Source organism: Typopeltis vanoorti, chromosome 9, assembly GCF_054136105.1.
Source record: "Typopeltis vanoorti isolate ZY-2024b chromosome 9, IOZ_Tvanoo_1.0, whole genome shotgun sequence".
NCBI lineage: Eukaryota > Metazoa > Arthropoda > Arachnida > Uropygi > Thelyphonidae > Typopeltis > Typopeltis vanoorti.
The window spans coordinates 134,823,001-134,847,583 of record NC_143557.1 but is presented as its reverse complement, the minus strand read 5'-3'; the positions used below and the strand labels follow the sequence as shown (position 1 = coordinate 134,847,583).

The 24,583-nt window shown below is 36.0% G+C and overlaps 1 protein-coding gene across 2 annotated transcripts in view; it reads right to left on the bottom strand.

The window, feature by feature from the left end:
* The window catches only part of LOC150103591 (dysbindin-like), a 128,352-nt gene that overhangs the window by 45,657 nt on the left and 58,112 nt on the right, over positions 1-24,583 (bottom strand). For both annotated transcript variants that reach the window (XM_090397904.1, XM_090397906.1), the window contains one exon: positions 20,235-20,367. In XM_090397904.1, the coding sequence (XP_090254030.1) occupies positions 20,235-20,367 (133 nt within the window). The remainder of the gene's footprint in view (positions 1-20,234; positions 20,368-24,583) is intronic.

Genomic DNA, 24,583 nt, shown 5'->3' with positions numbered 1-24,583 from the left:
TAGTCGATCCACCGCTCTCGCATGAATCCCCCGACAATCCTCCTAAAACTGGAATCCAAGAACCGAAAAAGAAAAAGCCTCGTAATGTGGTGCGCATCGTCTTTTATTCATTATTTCGGGCACCCTCTATTCGATGTGTTTTTTTACCCATCGTTCATGTCCCCTTGGGTAATCCTACACTCTCCCTAATCTGTTAGGTTATCCTATTCCAGGAAGTTGTTCTGACGTCACTTACCGCGTAGGTACAGCCTCCACTGCTACGCTCGACTCACTCATACATATTATACACGTTTATTCCAGATTACTACTTATTATCTTTCTAGAAATTTCGTAATGTACTAGACAGCTTAATGGGATTTACAAATAACTTAACAATTCCCTTACATAATTCTTACTATTCTAACACAAAATTCTCTGCTTCTCATTTCAGTTATACAGGAATAAATTTCAATATATGGCACATATGGACTACACATTATCACATAACATAAAATAATTTTTCATAATTATTAGCTGATGTGCAGATATCTCCTTAATTAGTAATATTTATCATGTTAAATCCTGAATAAAGAATTTACTTGTAAAGTTCTACATTCAGGATCTAATAATGCCCTCCCTCGATGAGTCTTTGGGCTCCCTGGAGGTGTGATGTAATAATAAAGCATCATTTGACATTTTTAGCAGACTTAGAAATGACCTCTGAGCATAAATGAAAGATGATTTCCAGAAAATAAATGCCTTTAATGTTAATTTCAAAAGTTTAAATATAACCTCATCAAGTAAATGATATATCCATTAAAATCAGAAAAAAATATTAAAAGATAAATTATATTTTAAATAAATTAAAGGATACTGCATTCAACTCTTGCTACAGTAAGCAATGCCATAATAAACTCACTTACTCAATATAAAAACAAACTACTGAAAAATACTGAGATTTATCAATATCAATAGATTTTTAGGAACAACATGAAACTTTAGTTTCAGAAAAATCTAAGTTCTAAATTTAGAGTATATATTTTCAACAATGATTCTGGACTGCTTACACTGCAAGAAATTTTTTAATGGCTGAATTATATATATATATATATATATTGAAATTAGGATTTACTCGGGATGTATACATTTATAAAAGTAAATTTAACTGACTAGAACCCGAGAAAGTATAACAAAAACCTTTAATACATCACGACTAGTTTCATCGGTGCTCCGACTTCTTCAGGTGAGAAATAAAAAACATAAGATATAAAAATAACAAGGTAAAAAACATGGACTTTCCAGCTTAATAAAAAGCAGAATAGTGACAGTCATATTTGAATAGGTGACCGCGTGCTACCGTTGGCATGAGTCGAATGTGTGCGACAGCTAATTTTAGAGCACCAGCACTGGATTACTGCACTATGGGAATCAGGCAAATTGTAGCTTAGATTGTTGTTCAAATGTGAAGGGTCCAGAACTATTTCTTTTGATTCGATAATTCTTCTTTCGAATTCATCCTTGCATATATATAAATTAGTAGTGCGTACCCAGTCAACTTGATGTGGCTGTTCTTCAAGGTTAGAGTTTGCCGAGAAGAGGACATGACTGGAAAGGGTGTTTGCTCGTGTTCTACTGTAAGAGATGTCATGTCTATGTTCATCAAGACGAAGTGAAACAGATTTATCTGTCTGGCCAAAATAAGGTCGACCACAGTCGCACAAAACTTTATAAACACCAGGAAAATGCAGTTGGTTGTGTTTTCAAAGTAGCTGAGGAAATAGCTTTCTCTTCAAAATCTTCTAGAAAAATGTTAGCTAAGACTAGGGATAGAGGGCAAATTTAGTTGGCAATTCCTCCTCCTTCATCAAAAACTCTGAAGATTTCATCTCAAAAATAAAAAATTTGAATCTTTTAGATTCTGACAGAATGGTGAGTTTTGACATCGTATCTCTGTTTACGAATGTACCTACAGATGAAGTTCTGACTCTTCTTAAGGACAAGGTTTCTAAAAAAATGTTTGCTCTTCTAACTCACTGCATCAATTCCGGCTATTTCTGCTACGAAGATAAAATATACAAACAAACTAGCGGTTTAGCTATGGGCAGCCCTCTATCCCCAGTCTTAGCTAACATTTTTCTAGAAGATTTTGAAGAGAAAGCTATTTCCTCAGCTACTTTGAAACCTAAACTGTGGTTACGCTACATTGATGACGTCTTCCTTATCTGGGGACATAGTTTAGAGGAACTGCAAAACTTTCTAAACTATTTAAATAACCAACATCAGAACATTAAATTCACATCAGAACTAGAGATTAACGGCATTCTCCCCTTCTTGGATCTAAAGATCAACAGATTACATGACTGTCTTAAATTTTCAATTTTTCGAAAAACCACCCACACTGATAGATATTTACATGGTTCTTCTCATCACTTCCCACCTCAGAAACTGGGCATCATCTCCACCCTCACCCATCGAGCAAGATGTCTCACTTTCACAGAAGAAGACCTTCAAACAGAGCTTAACTTCCTGAAAAACACCTTCTTAAATAATGGATATTTGTCTCGTAACATCACTAAACGTTTGAGACCACGCCAACATCCTCGACAAGAAGATGATTCCAACCCTATCTCTCATATACAGTTACCATTTATCAGCTCTCTTACCCCAAAACTAGCTAAGATTTTGAAGAAATTCAACATAAAGACCGACTATACTACTCTGCCAAAACTTCGTTCTTTTCTGAGTCGACCAAAACACAACCAACTGCATTTTCCTGGTGTTTATAAAGTTTTGTGCGACTGTGGTCGACCTTATTTTGGCCAGACAGATAAATCTGTTTCACTTCGTCTTGAGGAACATAGACGTGACATCTCTTACAGTAGAACACGAGCAAGCGCCCTTTCCAGTCATGTCCTCTTCTCGGCAAACTCTAACCTTGAAGAACAGCCACATCAAGTTGACTGGGAATGCACTACTAATTTATATATATGCAAGGATGAATTCGAAAGAAGAATTATCGAATCAAAAGAAATAGTTCTGGACCCTTCACATTTGAACAACAATCTAAGCTACAATTTGCCTGATTCCCATAGCGCAGTAATCCAGTACTGGCGCTCTAAAATTAGCTGTCGCACACATAACTCATGCCAATGGTAGCACGCAGTCACCTATTCAAATATGACTGTTACTATTCTGCTTTTTATTAAGCTGGAAAGTCCATGTTTTTTACCTTGTTATTTTTATATCTTATGTTTTTTATTTCTCACCTGAAGAAGTCGGAGCACCGATGAAACTAGTCGTGATGTATTAAAGGTTTTTGTTATACTTTCTCGGGTTCTAGTCAGTTAAATGTACTTTTATAAATATATATATATATATATATATATATATATACTGGTGTTTAAAAGCTAAGGATAAACTACATTTTTACCTGTATATGAAAAAATTTTCATGACTCTAGCTAAATGTAAACATAAATTTATTGCCAGCATATTAATAAATTATATTCACAAAAAATGTGTTATAAATTTCATACAAATTAAATAAATTGCAATATGTTTTTGGCAAAAGTTACAAATTTCCTGAGGGTGTAGTTAAGGGATTAATTTACAGTGCTTAGAGAAAAGCATGTGTGAACACATTTCACTATGGAATATGTCCACCCTGAACCACATGTGATGCAGCTCTCACAAAGTTGTACCATACTTAGCACCAAGTGATTCAGGAGTTCTTGAAGCAAACTGGCCCACTCCTCCTTCAGAGCAAGGATAAAGTCTTGTTTGTTTTCTAGAGGGGAATTTCAAGCAGCAATGTGTCTCCCTGTTGCATCCCAAACATGTTCTATGGGATTGAGATCTGGGAGTGTGCTGCTGCTTGATTTATTAATATCCTCGGTCTCCACAAGTATCTGGAGACTCCACTGCTTGTGTACAATGTGGTATGGCATGTCATCCATAAAAATAAATTCTTTGCCTACAGCATCACAGAACAATCGAACATGATGTTGAAGAACTTCATTACAATATCATTCACCAGTCATAGTCCCTTTTTCCAAGACGTGTAGCTCAGTGCATTCGTTAAGCATAATGCCTCCTCACACCATGACAGCACTGCCATATCTATCCCTTTCAAGAACATTCTCACAATGGCAAGAGGTACCACTTTCATACCAGATCATGTGTCGTCTAGAATCGGAGGAAAGACTAAAACAACTTTCATCTATAAAGAGCATGTTAATCCATTGGTGTCTTGTCCAATTTTTATGGCTATTGAAAACATGCTCTATGATGAGCTGTGGATAAAGGGATACAGGCTTTCGTGCATATGGGACTATTTGTCACAGACATCTTGCCACACTTTGTTGAGATATCCGAGTATCTGTGCTTGAATGGAGCCAACTTGCAAGCAGAGCTGCTGTAGTGTGTTGATTATAACCAAAAATCGGTCTTCAAGCTCTGTAGTAGAGTGAAGGCGACCTCTTAGCAAATGTCTGAAACACATTCCATCCTTAGGTTTTGGACAAATACTATTTTTGTATCAACTCTTCAAAAATAAAATAAATAACAATAAATAATAATAAAATAAAAACATAAATCTCTAAATAAATAAAAAGAAACAAATAAAAGCATAGATTTAAATTTTAAATTTATATTTATGTAGTTAAGTCCTTTCAGATTTTTGTTAGTTCTTTTAAATTTTCCTACTATTTTACTTGCAACCATTTCCTACTATTTTGACAAAGAAAAAAAAATTCTAGTGGCTGAAGTTAACAAAAAATCTCATAAAAAATCACCAGAAAATCTCTAAAAATATCAAAAATGCAAAAAAACTTGCAAAAAACAAAAAAATAATACATACATATATATATATATATGTATCTCAAATGTGTGTGTGTGTGTATCTCAAAAAATCCAAAAATAAACCAGAATTCTATGCTATAATAATAATAATTTACAGAGTGACTTTACCAACATCTACGGTTTTAATTTTAATATCAATGACATGCACCATCACTTACAGACATCCAAAACCTGACATGTTATTCATTCGTCATTCACAACTGGCATCCTCTACAACAAGATCTCACTTTGACTTTCTTCATTACCTCTTCCAAGAAGCCCTTCATAAGAAAAGTGGGACTCATGCATTTTTCAGATCTAATATCCATATGCCAAAGTTTAACAGACCTGGAATTCCCCTTTATATGATTTGCTTTGACTCACGATTTCTTATTTCCTTCACTGACCTATCTATTTATCTCTGAAAGCCTATTACAGGCAGTCTAATTACCCTAACACCGAGATAATCTTCCTTGGTGATTTCAATGGCCACAGTTCAGATTGGCTTCCCTTCTACAACTTCAATGACCAAGCTAGAAAATAAGCCGAACTGTTTTCTATCAGTAATACCTTAATACAAATTGTTCATTAACCCACCAAAATTCCAGATAATCCTCAACATTCTCCTAACACCTGGACCTTTTCTTAACCAGCTTTTCCTCCAAATACATTGGAGAAAAAGATGTTAGTTCTCCCCATGGCAAGTCTGACCATAACCTTGTCCATGACTCCTTTTCTATAGATCGTCCTTCTCCCAGTCATTTTCAGCCTCATATCCTGTGGTGCTACAAAAGTGCCAACTGAGATGGCCTTCAGGATTTCTATGCCTTGTTGTTTGTGATTACTGCTTCTGCTCTTAGTACCTGCTCTGATCTAATAACAGAAATTATTTTTGCTGAATGAGTGATTTTATTCCCCACTTCAACCTTTTCTAACCTCTGGTTCAAAAATTGTGCTAAGGCAGTCCAAGCCAAACATTCTGAATATGCCCAATGGTTAAAGTCAAGACTCCAGCCTGTTAACTCATAACAACTGCAAAAAACATTAATAAATCCAAAAGCAGACTTTATAAGGCCAAATGTACTAAGCTTTTCCCCTGCTCAAATGAAAGTTGAGCCTTCTGGTCTCTTACTAAGGATGTGGGTTCACAACTTCTGTCTTTCCATGTTTCCACTTCTCTTACATCTCAATTGCACCCTTCATAGCAGGAGATCTCCCTTGGTGGTCTAAAGAGTTGGAGAGAAAAAACTAAGCAAATAGCTCTCTCTCTCTCTCTCTCTCTAATCTCATTCTCCCACCATCTCTGGGATACCATTCAGATATCAATTTTGTTCATTTTTGATCTACTTAGTGATCACCAATATGAATTCTGAACATTCTCGTTCCACAACATATCTGCTAGCTAACCTCACCCACTTTTGGATGCAGGCCATGGAAAAGTTTGGAGAAACTCAAGTGGTCACTCTTGATATTTCCAAGGCATATGATCGAGTCTAGCATAGTGGCCTTCTTACAAAATTATTATGATCTTGGTAAGAAGCATGCATATACACTAAAGCCAGAAGCTTAAGGAATAAAAATGATTCTTAGCTTGCTAGATGTAGTGCAAAGCATTATAGGCATTAGCAAGACCTAGTTAACAGGGGGATATGATTATCGGAGGGGGGGAGGAACCCTACAACTTCTATATAAAATAAATGAATTACTCTTTAGGTGAAAACAAATTGTTGTCAATGGATTTTCATCTGAATTAATGAGTCTCAGCTCATACATGTGATTTAAACAGCAGTTCTTTCAGGCAAAAAAAAAAAAAAAATGTTATCCGAGTGCTTACACAGTATTATATAATTTAATTACATACTTTAATTTCCATAAAAGGCAGAACACTACAGAAGAAAGACTTGATAGGTTAAATTCTAGTTACACACTTTACTGAGCCGTTTTTGTTTCAGCCACTGGTGCAGGTAAGGAAGGTCCCCCCCCCCCCTCATACAAGAATCTTGTACTTTTAAACATGCAATTACAAAATACAAATAGATACTAGTTAGTATCAGGAACACTATCTTTCATTTAGCATACAAGAGAAATGAGCTCAATTATATGACTTTCATCCACCTACTTCATGCTAAAAAGCACCACCTTTGAGGAATGAGATGTTAGATGATTTGGGGGGGGGGGGGGTACCACAGTTCATATCCAGATGATCTAAACAAACTTTCAAATAATGCAAACAATCAACCGAGACTTCTGAACCCTATGTCTTATCAACATCTTCCTTGGTGCACCCTAAAGAAAAACAGATTGGCAATATGAGACTTAGCTGATTGAATATATTTCTATATTGGATGAAAATATATATATAGTCCAGAACACAGCTCAAAATATCAATAGAAATTTAAAAAATGAAAATAAGTAAAATAAGCAAATTATCTTCAGAAATACCATATGGACCTAACCAGTGGCACTGAAAGAGGAATGAAACAAATGAGACACTTTTAAAATTATTATTATTACGGGCAACTCAAAGGAGTCCATAGACTCATCGAGGGAGTCCCTAACATCATGTCAAGAACAACTATTCAACATTCACACAGTATCCATCATACTTCACCTTGAACTCATTCACAGTCATGGCACCCACAACAGACTGGCAGCTTATTCCACTCATTCACCACTCTCCAAGTAAAAAACCTAGCTCTAATACCCTTAGTCCCATGGATGGCCCTTAGTCCTCCCACCACCAGTCCTGTTCTCAAAATATCCTCTGAATTAGGAATGAGATGTTAGAAGGATTTCTTATAGAAATCCTTTAGTAATTTGAATGTCTCAATCATATCACCAAGTTTCTGCCTATCAACCAATTTCTGCAACCAACAAATCCTCAATCTGTTCTCATAAGGTTCATTCCATAGACCTGCTATCATCTTGGTCACTCGCCTCTGGATCCTCTCCACCTTCTCCTCCCATTCAAGAAGAAACCCTGGTGCCCAAATCTGGGCACAGTAGTCAAGATGGGGTCTTATCAAAGCTCGATACAGAGGAACAATAACTTGCTTGTCTCTGCTCTCGTCAAAGTATTCTTCAGTAACCAAGTGATTTGATGAGCTGATCTAGCCAATTTTGCATTGTGCCCCCTAAATTTCAACTCCCTATCCACCAAATCCCTGGCCTCATCAATCTCCTGGAGTACAGTTTCACCAACATGGTATACTGCTGCTAATCTTTTCACCCCAAAATGCATAACGTTACATTTTGCCACATTAAATTGACATCCATTCTCCTTAGCCCAGTCCTCCAAACTATCCAAATCATCCTGCAAAATTTTGACATCATGTGCATTCACTATTGCTCTACCCAACTTTGCATCATCAGCAAACAAATGAACAGTTCCTCTCAGATCCTTTCCAATATCATTAATGAACAAATTAAAGAGTAGCGGTCCAAGAACAGAACCCTGCGGCACACCACTTTTTCACAGGCCATCTTTAGGACTCTACTCCTGAATAAACTACTCTGTGATATCTATCCATCAACCACCCTCTTATCCATCTCACCAACCCTATATCCATCCCCATATGCTGCAGTTTACTGATTAGAATAATATAATTAGAAATAATATAAGATTATTTATTTATGCTATCAGGGATCAGAGAAAGGAAAGCGTAGCTCTTCAAAACAGGCAATTAAGCAATTAGACTAATCTGTATTCATTAAGATTACCTAATTAGCATCAAATTCCCTAACATGTACTCTCAGAGGGATACTGTCCGTGCAGTTAGCCTAGTGGCTGTGCACTTCACAACCATATGGCTGGGGAAGGAGTGTCCCAGGTTCGATTCCCGTCGAAGACGTGAGGAATCTGAGGATCTTCCTCAGCCATAGCCAAGTTAGCTAGTCTTGGGCGCGGGCAGTAGGGTTTTTTCTGCCAGTTTATCTGGCATTTTTCATCCCACAAGCAGGCAAACCGGCCCCGTGAACACACAGGGATCTACAGCCATAAATACTTAACCTCCCATGAGGGGGGCTCAACTCGCCCCAATAGGGATAGGGGAGAAAAAGGGAGGAAACTCCATACGAATAAATAAATAAAAGAGGGATATTATGATACTATTACATGAAAAGTTACATCATTACTAACTTCCCATCTATAATTTTCCTTTACATTAATCTGTTATCTGTCAAGACTCCAATATTATCAGATCATATATTTCTGTCTTCTAAGGCATTTTTTACTGTATCAATCCTCCTACATCTTGGTCTTCCTCTAGGTCTTTTTTCCTGCCATCCTAGCAAAGAACACTCATATTGCTAACCTTTCCTCTTCCATTCTGTTTAAGTGGCCACACCACTGGTTCTGCAAATGCATTCCTTAATGCTAACAATGGCAAGTTATTTCCTAATATCTTCATTTTTAATATGATACTACCATTGATACTACCATTGTGCTAGGACAGGTTGAGCCCCCCCCCCCCCCACTACTAAGGATGCTTACAGCTAATTAATGCAACGGTCATCACTCCTTACTGCATCCCCTAAGGGCAGTATTTCTGACTGTAGACCGTGTTCAAGGGGTTGGTTTTCCTGTTCTGGGGGACAGAAAACCTAAGTTTCTGGGTAAAAAAACCCCCACCTCCGTATTAGACAGATCCTCATGTCACTGACGGGAATTGAACCCAGATCTTTCCGACCAAAGGGCTTCTTCTTCTATACTGACTGAGTTACGGAGGCTTGATACCATCTATTTACTAGCCTAAACTTTCTCAGCACTCTCATATCTGTGATCTCCAGTCTTTAAGGATTTTATTTCTAAACTAGCTTTCAGATCCATAAGTTAAAATTGGTTTGAACGATATCTTAGACAGCTAGTTTAGTATTTTGACTAATTTCTCTCTTATTCCATGTAAATTTATTCAGTTCACTTCCTACCATACCAGCTTTACTAATTCTACTGTCATTTCCAAATTTAATTCGAGATTTTCACTAGAAATTATGCCTAAATAGCTGAAATGTTTTACTCATTCTATGATATTCTCCACTCAGGATGAAGTCCATATTTTCAATGTTTCAGCCTATTTTCAAAGGCTGTCTATTTATTGCTGATTTTCATACCAAAGTTATTACAGCATTTATTCGATTTAGTCAGGGAATCCTGCAGACTTATAATAGATTTAATCATTTGTATAAATAAAGGGATGAGATTAACAAATTCAATTTTGGTATCAAGTTCAATACCACTTTCCTTCATAATGTGATCTATACAGATAATGTGCACCCTTGTCTCACACCTGATTTAAAATCAAACCATCTTGCTGTACTTCTTTCAATTCTAACTGCTGAATTACAACTCAAATATAGATTACTAAGTATTGGTTGATATAATGTCCCATTTACACCATATAACTGAAGCGTTTTGAACAGCTTTTATCTTGGCTTGCCTTTTCCAGATCTACAAAACTGATATACAGATCCTTAATATATTCTCATGATTTCTCAATTATTTCACTTAAAGTGAAAATCTGATTCTGACAACTTCTGTTTGACCTTAACCCAGCTTGTTTTTCTCCGAGCTCTCCTTTCACAAATTTTTTTACCTTTTTCTTGAGTATACTCCCATAAAACTTACCAGTAACACTCAACAGGTAAATTTCTCTGTAATTCTTGAATTCAGTTGTATTTTTCTTTTTGTAGATAGTTACTATGAGAGCTCTACTCCAATCATTTGGAATTCAATCCGCTAAACAGGCCATCTGAATTAGGCAGTATAGCCACTGGAACACTTTTGTATCTCCGTATTTGATCATTTCTGGCTGAATATCATGTATTCCAGCTGCCGTTCTACATTTTAGGTTTCTGATGGCTTTTTCTTCTTCAAGTATTGATACGTATTACTAACTGCATTCCTGTTGAGTGCTTTCTACCACTATGCTGTCACTGTATGGTTCATTTAGCAATCTTTCAAAGTAATTAATTCAGAATATCTTTATCTCCAGTTTTCATTTCACCATTATCATCTTTATCATTTAAAAGTACTCTTTCTCCCATTGCTGAGATTTTTCAATAGCCTTAAGAATATTTTACAACTTTTCTGATATTGATTTTCTATATTCTTATCAAAGACTTTCCATGACTTTTGTTTAGCTAGTTTTACAGTGTTTCTCTCTGTTGCATTTCTCTCTAAGAGCACAAGCTGACAAGAACTTTTGATATGCTTTCTTCTTTTCTTTGACTGCCTCTAATTTCATGAATCACCATGACGTTCTGATTTTTCTATCCTTACAGACAACCTCACCACATGCCGCTCTAGCTGAATCAATCAATGTTTTCTTTAGGGTTTGACAATGGATCTCCGATGTTTGTGTTCTTGTTTTCAAATTCATTTTTTCTTGAATAATGTTTGTGTATTTGTTTCTACAGTTCACGTCTGAAAACTGTTCAACTTTGATTTGATTTAAAACTTTCTTACACACTCTTCTTTTCAATATGAAATTCAATTTTATCCTGCTCAACACTAAATGATAATCACATCCAATTTCAACCTGCTCTGTACTCTTGTGTCCTGAACCAGTGGGAAAACATTGTTAGCAATAATTATTCATTCAATGAGACCTTCCTTATTTCTTGTATCTTCTTTCCATGTGAATTTGTGCACATCTTTATGTTGGAACATGGTGTTAGTAATAACCAGTTCATGTTCTGAACAAAATTTCAGCTGGTACTTTCCATTATTATTAGCTTTGCTATTTTCTCAAAATGTTCTATATGTCTGGTAATCATTTCCTACTCTATCGTTTAGATCTCCAACTTTTCCTTTTTCATTGTGTCAGTTGCCTTCTCTAATGCCTTGAAAATTCCTCCACTTCTTCCTTAGTAGAACTTTCTGTGGGATCATAGGCACAGATAAGTCGCACTGTCCAGTTCCCTATTCTGATATTTGCCCACATCACTCTATTTGATACTGCCTGCCATTCAAGAAGATTATTTTCATATTTAGTTAAGTGCTATAGCTATTCCTTTTCCCTGAATGTAATACCTTGTATTTGTTGCTTAGAAAAATCTCACTTGTTTTTGTCTTCTTTGTTTCAGTAACACCTCTTATGTCAAACTGGTACTTATCCAATTCTTATGTTAGTTCCATTTTTTGGCACCAATCTTGAGCTCTGATGATGTTGAGTTATGATTTGTTCCAGTAGCTGATATTTTGCTGTTTCCTGGCAAAAAAACAATGGAGGCCTTGTTTAAATGAGCATGCTCCAGCCAGCATGAAATTCTGTCATGTTGTACCATCATTTTGCATTAGAGTTTAAGCTAATGGGAAGATCCCAAATTGGCCAGTCCATTTCTCATTTGTTCAGTGTCAAGGTAGACATCCAACAAGGTGCACCAAGAGAAGATGAGGAATAGACATTAGATCAGAAGCCCTGGTCAGTTCCTCCCAGTTATTCAGCTTTGACCTTTAAGAACCCCATTAAGCACCTGCAAGGAAAATATTTTTGAAGTCATTAGAAATTATAGCTGATGCAAAGAAAAAGCTGGTTGGAGACTTAATCAGAAGAACAGAAAAGGAATCCTCAGAAACATAAAGAAATGTTATAGGTTAATTTGGAGAGAAGGATAGGGTTATTAATGATAATGTGTTCCTGATATATTTCTGCTCAGGACACAGACTATTCATTATTAACATATTGCTTCAATATAAAAATGTTAAAAAATTCACAGTGATACATTGGCATTGTGATTTAACATTTCATACCAAAACTTTCAAACTGTTTATTGTTCATTCACAACAAATTCTGCAGTGCCAAGTCAAACTCAAGCACTATTTGGAAATGATATTTGGATGTATGCAGCAGCTTTGCCAACTAGAGTGCAAGAGTGTTCAGAATATAATGTTCTTTCACATTTTTCGCAAAGATCTATTGCTATGGTCATACTGATACCTGAAAGAATCCACTTATGGTATACACATAATCCTAACAACATTCTCCTATCCTAATTTGATGTTGAAAGTTTGCAGGAGGATTTAAATAAGCTGGTAAAATGGGCAAAAGAAAATGGATGTCAGTTCAATGTGGAAAAGTGTAAAGTCATGCATTTTGGGATTAAAAGATTACCAGCTGTGTACTACATCGATGGAAAGGTACTCCAAGAGATTGATGAGGCTAGGGACTTAGGGGTATTGGTAGATAGGGAGATGAAGTTCAGAGGACACATTGCTAAGGTGTCCAAGATTGCACATAGGATTACTTGGTTGTTGAGGAACACACTGACATCCAGAGATAAAGAGGTTATTATTCCCCTTTATAAAGCATTGATACTTCCACATTTGGATTACTGTGCTCAGGTCTGGTCACCTGGATTCCTTGGAGATCAGGAGGCTGTGGAGAGGGCTCAGAGAAGAGTGACCAAGTTGGTGAGTGATATAAAAAATACTCCCTACATTGATAGATTGAGAGCTTGTGGATTGCAGAGATTGGTTGATAGGCGAAGAAGAGGTGATATGATAGAAACATTCAAATTACTAAAAGGTTTTTATAGGATTGATGCAGGGGAAATGTTTCAGCTGTGTGATAGTGATGGAAGAACAAGAGGTCATCTCTGGAAATTAAAGAAGAGTGTGGTTAACAAAGGTGTCAGAACAAGGTTTTTTGCCTGGAGGGTGGTGAATGAGTGGAATTCATTGCCTGACTTAGTTGTGAGCTCTTCGTCTGTAAATGAATTCAAGAAGAGATATGACAGATATTGTTTTGCTAGTTTGGGTCTCCCGCGATGAGTCTACTGACTCCATGGAGATACCCGTAATAATAATAATAATAATAATAATCTATCATTCTGGGATAAGATAATGACTGACACTGTGTCCTCGCATCACATTTCCACTGTTTAATGATATCAGCCAAAGTTCTTATCTACTCTAATTGTACATGTGCACAAACTCAATAATGACTAATATGGACACTTTCATTAACACTGCACTGGACATCAGTCAACTCTAAACCATTTCATACTGAAATATCATTTGAACATTTGAGGCAAGAGAATATTTAGCAGATATTCTCTTGCCTCATATATTCATCTATATATGAATGCCAAGCGGTTTGTTACTGATATCCAGTAGCAGAGAAAAGTGGAAATGTTTCTATAAATAATGGAAAATCATGAGTTGGCATAATCAAAATAAATATAAAATTGGAGGAAAACTCACATAAAAACTTATTTAATGTAAAATGTTCACCTAAGTGTCATAGGCATCTTCAGTATGGGATCATAGAACGGCATATAAACAATAACAAACAATTCTAAAAAGCACCACCTAAGCTAATGTAAGATAACTACATCAATAATTTCCTAACTTAAAAACATACACACACACATTAGAAAAGATTGGCAGATTTAAAAAGTACTATATCCCACAAAGGGCCAAAATAAGATAATCCACAAGAGTGAGGAATCTGGTAGATGCCTGGAAAACCTAAAGGTGAAGTAAAAAAGGTGGAGATTTTTCTGATGGGGCAAAGGGCAACAAAAATATTCAGTGGTTTTAAAACTTTTGCTATGCATTCAGAAATGCCTTGCTCGTAAATGATAAATGATGGGAATGCAAGTTATTTCTTCTCTATTGGAAGGTAGAGATACTATAAATGTTAAAAGCTTTTTTGATGAAGGAATCCTTAAAATCATTTGATAAAAAGTTGGATTTAATACATTCTTTCTGTAAAAGTATCTGAAGAACAAAGAATGTGCATGATGAACTAAAGTCTTAATCGTTACAGTCTTTAAAAAAAAAATAAAAATAAATAAAAATAAAACTAGAATGGTGGTGAAATTCAGGTGAATATAATGGCCTGTATGAGTCTTCTTCCAAAAAACTGAAAATAGTAAACTTCCATCTGGTTGACAAAGGATTAGAAGATCTAAAAAGGGTAATTTACTTCTTCTTTTAAGGTGAACTGGATCCTGGGATGAAATGCACTTCATTTGGAAAGAAACTGCTGCAATTATTATTATTATTATTGTTCCGGGAAACTCCAAGGAGTCGACAGACTCATCGAGGGAGGCCCTAACATCATGTCAAGAACAACTATTCAACATTCACACAGTATCTATCATACCTTGCCTTGAACTCATTCACGGTCGTAGCACCCACAACAGACTCTGGAAGCTTATTCCACTCATTTACCGCTCTCCAAGTAAAAAACCTAGCTCTAACACCCTTGTCAACCACGCTCTTGCCCAGCTAACATGCATGGCCCCTAGTCCTCCCACCACCAGTCATATTTTCAAAAATATCTTCTGGATCAATCTTATAAAAACCCTTCAGTAATTTGAATGTCTCAATCATATCACCCCTCCTTCGCCTATCGTCCAATTTCTGCAACCCACAAATCTTCAACCTATTCTCATAAGGTTCATTCCACAGACCTGCTATCATCTTGGTCACTCGTCTCTGGACCCTCTCCACTTCCTCCCTATCACGAAGAAACCCTGGTGCCTATAGCTGGGCACAGAAGTCCAGATGGGGTCTTATCAAGGCTCGATACAGAGGAACAACAACTTGTTCGTCTCTGCATGTTAAAGTATTTTTCAGAAGCCAAGTGATTTGGTGAGCTGTTTTAGTTACTTTTGCAATGTGCCCCCTAAACTTCAATTCCCTATCCACCAACACTCCCAAATCCCTGGCATCATCAATCTCCTGGAGTATGGTTCCACCAATGCGATATACTGCTGCTATTCTTTTCACCCCAAAGTGCATAACCTTACACTTTGCCACATTAAATTGACATCCATTTTTCCTAGCCCAGTCCTCCAAACTATCCAAATCATCCTGTAAAATTTTGACATCCTGTGCACTCACAATTGCTCTACCCAACTTTGCATCATCAGCAAACAAGTGAACACTTCCTCTCAGATCCTTTCCAATATCATTGATGAACAAACTGAAAAGCAGTGGTCCAAGAACAGAGCCCTGTGGCACTCCACTAGTCACAAGACGTCTTTTAGACTCCACTCCTGAATAAACCACTCTTTGATATCTCTCCTTCAACCACCCTCTTATCCATCTCACCAACCCTATATCTATACCCATCTGCTCCAGTTTACTGATTAAGGTTCCATGTGGTATCCTATCAAAGGCCTTGGCAAGGTCCAGTAGTATCACTGTAAACCCATTACCCCTATCCAGTTCAGCCGTCACTGTGTTATAAAACGTGAGCAAGTTACTGAGGCATGATCTACCCTTCACAAAACCATGTTGTCCCCCATACAGTATCCCATTTTCATCTATCCAATCCTGTATTCTTTTCTTGACTAATTTCTCTAAGATCTTGACAATGATTCCTGATATGCTAATCGGTCGGTAATTTACAACAGCAGTCTTGGAACCACCTTTATGCAGTGGAACTATTTTCCCCTCTTTCCACCCGCTCGGAACTAACCCAGACCCGAGACTCAAATTAAACAAAATGGTCAAGGGTACTGACAATTCTTTAGCTGCTTCTCGTACAACACGAGCTGGTATACCATCCAATCCCACAGATGTATTGACATTGAGGTTATGCAATACTCACCTCCACTTCATTCACCATAATTCCCGTATAATCTACTGGTTCATTCATTTCTGCAATGTCACCACCTGGATGATATACTTTTGCAAAGTGCTCACTCAGTAACTCAACTATCTCAACTGATTCAGTTACCTCCCTACCATCAGCATTCTTTAAAATCAATCTGCCATGTACATTTTTCCTTTTACTTGCTACATATCTAAAAAACTGTTTAGGATTCTCTTTAGCCTGCATGGCCAATGTTCTTTCGTAATCCTTTTTTGCTTTTCTTACCACACTCGTCACCCTTCTGGCCTGCGCTTTATACCATTCATGTGCCTGCCGGTCACCCTTCTCCTTAAATTCCCTCCATAGTTGTTTCTTTTTTTTCAACTCAAGCTTAATGGTGTTATTCATCCATTTAGCCCCTACTTGATTTATTATTCGGACTCTAGGTATACAGTCAGCCATTGCTTCATGCAAGCACTTCTTAACTACCTCCCATGCACTATCAACTTCTAGTCCTTGCAGTTGTACATGCCATGGGACTGAACCAATCAAACTCCTAAGCTTGTCATACTTTCCAGCCCGATAATTCCACATGTACCCTGTCTTAATTGAAAATTCTACACCTTTAGCCACCTCCCAAGTTAAGACCCTATGATCACTCTCACCGATTGGTGGCAATGTGGTCATATTTGTTACAACCAAATCCTCAGATGTAATTACTAGGTCAAGCACTCTCTGACCCCTAGTATTTTCCATTACATGCTGTCGCAGATAGTTATCCCTTAATAACCGCATAAAATCCAGTTCCTTCCTCCCGTGTGTCCTCTCCTCACTCCAATCAATGCGACCATAGTTGAAATCTCCCATAATAATCACCCTCCTTCCACCCATTTCTTCTATTTGCTTGTGCATACTGTCACCACCATCTTTTCCATCACCTGGTCTATAGCAGCACCCAATTGTGTATTTAGTTCTGCTAGCCACAATCTCACACCAAATGGCCTCAAATGTGCTCTTTTCTCTATCCTGCAATTCAACTTCTATTCTCCTTGGCTGGAGCTCATCAGCTATCATCAACAATACTCCTCCCCCCATTTTATTCTCTCTGTCATTCCTGAACACACTATACCCATCACATTCAATCCCACTAGTTATATCATCTACAGTCAGCCATGTTTCACTAATACCTAAAACCTGTGGTCTGGAAGTGCCAACCATGGCCAAAAACTCTTCCTTCTTGTTCCTAATACTCCTAGTATTAGTGTACATGAATTTAAGACCCCCATTAGCCCCAACCCTACCTTGATGCCTTATATTAACTATCCCACTCAGATTTGTTGTCCTTATTTGCTCTGGCATATTATATTCATTCTTACATTCAACTGCCTCCATAAGGACTGTATCTCTACTCCCCCCACCCCTTAACAAATCTAGTTTCCCTGAATTTGCACAATTCAGAGGAAAAGCCTCTGAATAGCAAAAATACCCATAAATCTGTACCAATGGGTGAAATGTTATCAAAGATATACTGTTCAAAGTGAACAGTATATCTTTGATAACATTTCACCCATTGATAACATATCTTTGATAACAGTATTTCTCCTATTATTGCCAATTTCTTCATGTTCCATGAAGAAATTGGCAATAATAGGAGAAATACAATTGCTCATGGCTGTTCCTTCAATTTGTTGATATAATTTGTTTTTAAAGGAGAAATAACCAGAATGTACAACAAAATCAAATAGTTTAACAACATCTGAAGGAAATTCTTCTTGAAGTAATTTAATCGTGTCAATAAAGGAATATTAGTAAACAAGGATATTACAATATCTAAATTGATCATAGCATCGGAAGCATCCAGATAAAGATCAGAAATTTTATTTTTAAAATCCATAAAGTGTTTATTTTTATATAAGTAGAAGTTCTTATAGTCAAAGTGACAAGTAACTTGGATAAGAATTTAGATATCTTATAAGTGGAACATCTGATATAGTCAATGACTGGTCTTGATGAAGTACCTGGTTTATGAACTTTCAGGAGACTGTATAATCTAGGTGGATGACCAAAGAAGGTTTTAAGCTTTTTCTTTTGTTCTTCATCCCAATTAGAAACATTAAAAGATGACAGAAATCTGTCTGTTTATTTGACTAGAGGAAGAATCAGATGTGGGGGGGCGGGGCTATAAGTTGAATAGTCTCAAAGTAATAGAGACATTTTTCTATCATATATTATATTTTTTATATTTATTTTAATTGTTTCTATAAATAATGCAACTGGTTGTGTGTTTTTGTAATAATGGACAACTGTCTGAGAAGTATGAGAAGAATGTTATGTGTATTTTGCTATGCACAACATAATTAACCTAGTTTCTATCAACTGAATAGAAAATACCCCAACTGAAACATATGATGCAACTGATGTGTTTTACTTATGTTTCAGCTGTCCTTATAGAATTTATTTGAACATATAAATTTATGGTTCTTACATTCTTTGCCTGCCAGTTTCACTAGCAAACTGTCTAGCTTTTTCAATGTGTTGATGGAAAAGCATAAAAAACTAGTAAATGCAAATTGAAAGGAACATAAAAACGTTGTAAACAATCTAGTAGCTAAGGTTACACGTTTGGGTGACAGAGACTGAAAGGACTTATTGTTCTTATTCATTATCATGCATGCGTGTATGTTGTAAACGCGTAATATGATTACTGGCTAGCTGTAGTTCAGATGGATTTAGAGAGAGGATCAGGTTTTGCCATGAACTGTTCAGAATAGTACCCTGATTTCTGTTGAGGTTTCTGCCGGTTATTAACACTACTGTGGCTTCCTTGAATAAATGATGTCTGTAGTCGTCATCCAAATATGGCATGGAGCTGTTTTGCCACTCTATCGTGTGGTTAGATGTACAGAAATGATGTGCTAAGCCAGAAGAAATACTTCTGTTGTGGTTTACATCACCAACATGTTCTTTTTGTCATCTCCAAACTCTGTGAAGTTTGTCCAACGTAGGCAAGACCACAGGAGCAAGGAATGTAATATACTCCTGGATATTTGTAGAATGGCACCTTATCTTTTGGGGATCCTAAAACCTGTCTGATATTGGTGGTTGGTTCTACAAATATCCAGGAGTATATTACATTCCTTGTTCCTGTGGTCTTGCCTACATCGGACAAACTTCACAGAATTTGGAGATCAGACAAAAAGAACATGTTGGTGATGTAAACCACAACAGAAGTATTTCTTCCGGATTAGCACATCATTTCTGTACGTCGAACCACACGATAGAGTGGCAAAACAGCTCCATGCCATATTTGGATGACGACAACAGACATCATTTATTCAAGGAAGCCACAATAATGTTAATAACTGGCGGAAACCTCAACAGAAATCAGGGTACTATTCTGAACAGTTCACGGAAAAACCTGATCCTCTCTCTAAATCCATCTGAACTACAGCTAGCCAGTAATCACATTGCACGTTTACAACAAACACGCATGCGTGATAATGAATAAGAACAATAAGTTCTTTCAGTCTCTGTCATGCAAGCATGTAACCTTAACTACTAGATTGTTTACAACGTTTTTATGTTCCTTTCAATTTGCATTTACTAGTTTTTTATGCTTTTCTGTCAATGCCTTGAAAAAGCTAGACAGTTTGCTAGCGAAACTGGTAGGCAAAGAATGTAAGATGTTTGTACGCATTACAATATGGTCATTATTAAAACAATAAATTTGTATGTTTAATTATCAAACGACCAAATATGTTTAATTTAAAGAATTTATTTGATTTAAATGTACTGAACAACATTTCATTTTAGAAATGTTGTTCAATATTACATTTATAAAACATTTACGCCTTTAAAAAATACTTACCAATTTTTCCCATAAGTGCAAACACACTTGCCTGTAATTTTGGAAGAAGGCTTAGCTGTGTATTGAGCTGCTGATTGATTGAAAGTTGCTGATTACAGAATTTATGCAGTTCGACTATTAATTTGTCCACCTCCTATGAAAAAAGAGAATATACAGCAATGATATTAATTTGAATTTAATTTAAAATTATACTAATGACTAGGATAGTAGGGTCCACTGATGACCAAATTAATGATATACTATGGTATATTGTATTACCTTGTTTCTTGGTAAGTGTGTGTCATCATCATCATTGAATTTAGGGAAGGAGAAATTGTACAGGATATTATGAGAGTACTACATGGAAAGATTAGGATAAATTTTCCTCTAAATTAATCTGCTATCTTTCAAGATTATTCCAGTAATGACTGATCAAATATTTCAGTCTTCTGAAACATTTCTTATTGTATTGCTCCACCTGGTTTTGGTCTTCCAACCAAAACCAGATGAAAATCTGAACAAAACACAGTTTTCACTAACCTTTTTCACTTACAATCTGTTTCCTCATACCACATGGGATTCGTTGTGCTAACACATTCATGAATGCTAACAATATCAACTTCTTTCCTAATATCTTCATTTTTAATATGATACTGCCATTGAATGCCATCTGTTCAGTCCTATGATCTCTGGACTCTCATATCTGTGGTCTCCATCCAGTCTTTCATGAAGAGTTATTTCTAATCCAGTTCTCAAATCTAAACGATAAAATTGGTTTGAACACCAATAGAAATGTAGACAACGAAATTAGCCTTGGTAATTTCGTTGTCTATTTCCACATTTAAATTGCCATTTTCACTAAGATTGTGCCTTACAGAGCTAGTGTTTTACTTGTTCTATAGATTCTCCATTCAGGATGCAGTTCTCAATATTCCTGCCTATTTCATAGTCTGTCTTTTTATTGCTGATTTTTATACCAAATTAATTAGAGCATTACTCAATTTAGTTAAGGAATCTTGCACTTCTATTGGATTTATTTAACAGTATAACATCATCTGCATAAAGTAAAGAGCTGAGATATATCTCCAATTTTGATGTGAGGCATGATGCAGGCCACCCGCTTTCCTTCATAGATTATTAGACATGTAATTCACAAGAATAAAGAATAATAATTTTTATTATTGCAAATATTCTGACCAGAAATTAAATACACTATCATCAGTGTATAAAAATTATGACTGTAGATAGTACTGTAAAAAAATTATAATTTACAATTCTAAATCTTTTTGCTTTTACAAATCTAACATGCAAACATTGTAAACTTTTTGAATGAATCATTGAAAATGATTATCAGAATGAATGAATATCAATGAATTTGTTGAATTCTGTACAGTAATACAGTGTTGCACATTGCAAAAGGAATTCTCACTTCGATAATAACAGCAGCAGCCATTATTAATTTCTGCTTGCCATACAGTTGACAACTGCTCATACACTCAGTATCAGCATCCAAGTAAAAGAGAATAACGGAAACCAAAGGATTTGTTTTGGAAGGGTTTGGTAACATCATTCATGGCCACAAACTCCTTAAGCAATCAATCCTATGACTAACAGATAAATACTCAATACCAGGAAGGGAATAATTCATGAAGTACTGTATTTGCCGGCGTATTAGACGCACCCCCTTTTGTGTACACATTTTTTAGGAAAAAAACTTTAGCACTGAATATTATAATGAATTTACAGTATTTCAAATATAAAGTAATAAGTAGGTCTACTTTCAAATTCTGATTTAGAAGAGGTTTCAAGTGTCTCTTCATTTAGCTCTGGAGATGAATTTCTGGGCTAAATGAAGATACACTTGAAACCTCTTTTAAATCAGAATCTGAGAGGTTCTAAATCAGAACCTCTGTACCATCCAGTGCATTACTAATGCCACACTTCTTAAATGATTTAACCACTGTCTTAGTTTTCACAGCATCCCATGAAGCTTTGACCCATTCACAAACTTGCGAAATGCTAGGCCTCTTCCTTCTTCCTGATGGCGTAACTTCAAAATGAAGACTACATCCACTTCTCCTTCATAAATCATCCCTTAAATGGTTTATTAATACAGACATCTAAAGGTTGAAGCTGACCAGTTAGACCTCCTGGAATTACAACTAACTGAGTTTTCAATTCCTTGAGTTTATTTTAAACATCTTCTGTTCTGCGAGAATGAAACTGATCCCATACCAGCATTTTTAGACCACAGAAAAGTCTCCCACTTTTCTGTGGTCTAAAATCCAACCATTCAGTTCTGCCTCAAGTTCTGGCCATTTTGCAGTTCCACTTTGTAGGTTATATTTACTGTGAGTTGCTTTATTTAGATCCTTTTCCTGATTCCACCACGTTCTTATCATTTTATCAGTTGGGGATGGCTCGAAATGTCTCTGCCGCCCTGTTTCCACGTTCTTTAGCATACGCAATCACATGTAGCTTGTATGCAATATTGTAGCAATGCTGACATTTTTCAGCCATAATTTGCCAAGAAATTTAGAGAACATTTAACGGCAGATCTGTGATTTAACAGCTGTGATCATCGATGACAGTGCATGCGCATCCACTAAACTCTATGTAACTGGAATGCTCTCGCACACCGCAAGGAAGCAAGAAAGAAATCACGTAACTCAGAATAGAGAAATTTTCCAGAAATGAAAGTAATAAAAAACTGCGCATCGGCATATAAGACGCACCCTCTTTTTCAGACCTATTTTCAAAGGAAAAAAGTGCGTCCTATACGCTGGTAAGTACGGTAGATACTCAAAGCTTTATATTTCAATGTTCGATAAAACACTACAAGAGAGATTTTCTAGTCTCAAAAACTTAAGTGATACAAGAAAATGAATTATTATTATTCAGAAGCAAAATCAAACTGAACCGCAAGGTACAGCAAATTAAAAAGTGCCAAACTTTCCTGACAATTTGTATGGCATTAAGAAAATGAATTTCTCTGGTAAAATAGAATCTGTATTTGTATTTTCCTATCTGAGATTATCAGAGTTAAGATAATATTCATGTCAGTGTGATAAGAGTACAGAAAGAAGGGAAAGAAATAATATACTCATATATACCAATGAAGAGAAACTATATAGCCTTATGGAAGTGAAAAACATCTTTATACATTTTGAGAAAAGACCTTATCAAGAAAACCTAAAGAACAGTTCTTTTCTGCAAGATGTTGCTGTGACAGTTGAAACATTCAGAAATAGTGTGAGTCAGTGTACAAATGATTCATCTTCCATGATTATAAAGCAGAGATATCAAAGCTATTTATTTTAGAAATTAGAAGACTTTAATCCAATAGTTTAATATATATATATATATATATATATCGTCATCAAATTCCTGATATATACCCTCATGGAGTATACAGGATATGATGGTACTACATGAAAAATTACATCATTACTAACTTCCTACCTACAATTTTCCTCCAAATCAGTCTGTTACCTGTCAAGACTCCAACATTATCAGATCTTTTCTTTTAGTGTTGCACGGCGATCAGCATTCATTTTAGAAATTATAGACTTTACAACCATGTTATAAATAACTATTTTAAATTTCCCAATGTTTTGACCTTAATAATATTAAGGTCATCATCTGGTCACCAATGAACAAGCGCTGAAAGACGAATTTAAAGTTATCAGCAATACTTTTCTAAAAAATGGTTACAGCCAAAACACTATTAACAAAATTCTCTACAAGACCTCAATAAAAAACAAAGATAAACCAGACTACAATAAAACTATAACCATTCCTTACATTAAAGGGATGTTTAAAGGGATACATTCCTTACATCAGATAAAATAAACAGAATACTACAGAAATACAACCTCAAAGCCACCATTAAACCTCTTGCAAAATTAAAAAGCTTACTCAACTCATCCAAAGACTCACTCCCTCATATTTAGACCATATTTATTGCACCTGTAATCTACCATATATAGGGAAAACAGGATGCACAATTCCTATCAAACAAAAGGAACATAAATGACATTAAATATGATAACTATGGTGAAGCTGGCCTTTCTGATCATGCCCCGAACAATTTACATAGAATTGACTGGAAAAGCACCAGTTGAAAAGCATCACACAAAAACATGGTATGAACGTGATAAGAGTACAGAAAGAAGGGAAATGTCTGGAGGAAACGTCCTAAATTTAAGGAGGCCTGTGAGATTATTATCAACCATCCCAATCTGAACAATAATGATGGTTAAAAAATCCCAAGCATATGGAAGGCACATATTCTACCCACAGAACCTTTCTCCTTAAGAGTTAACTATAAACAGGATTGTAGATAATCCAGAATCTTAAATCTAATATAA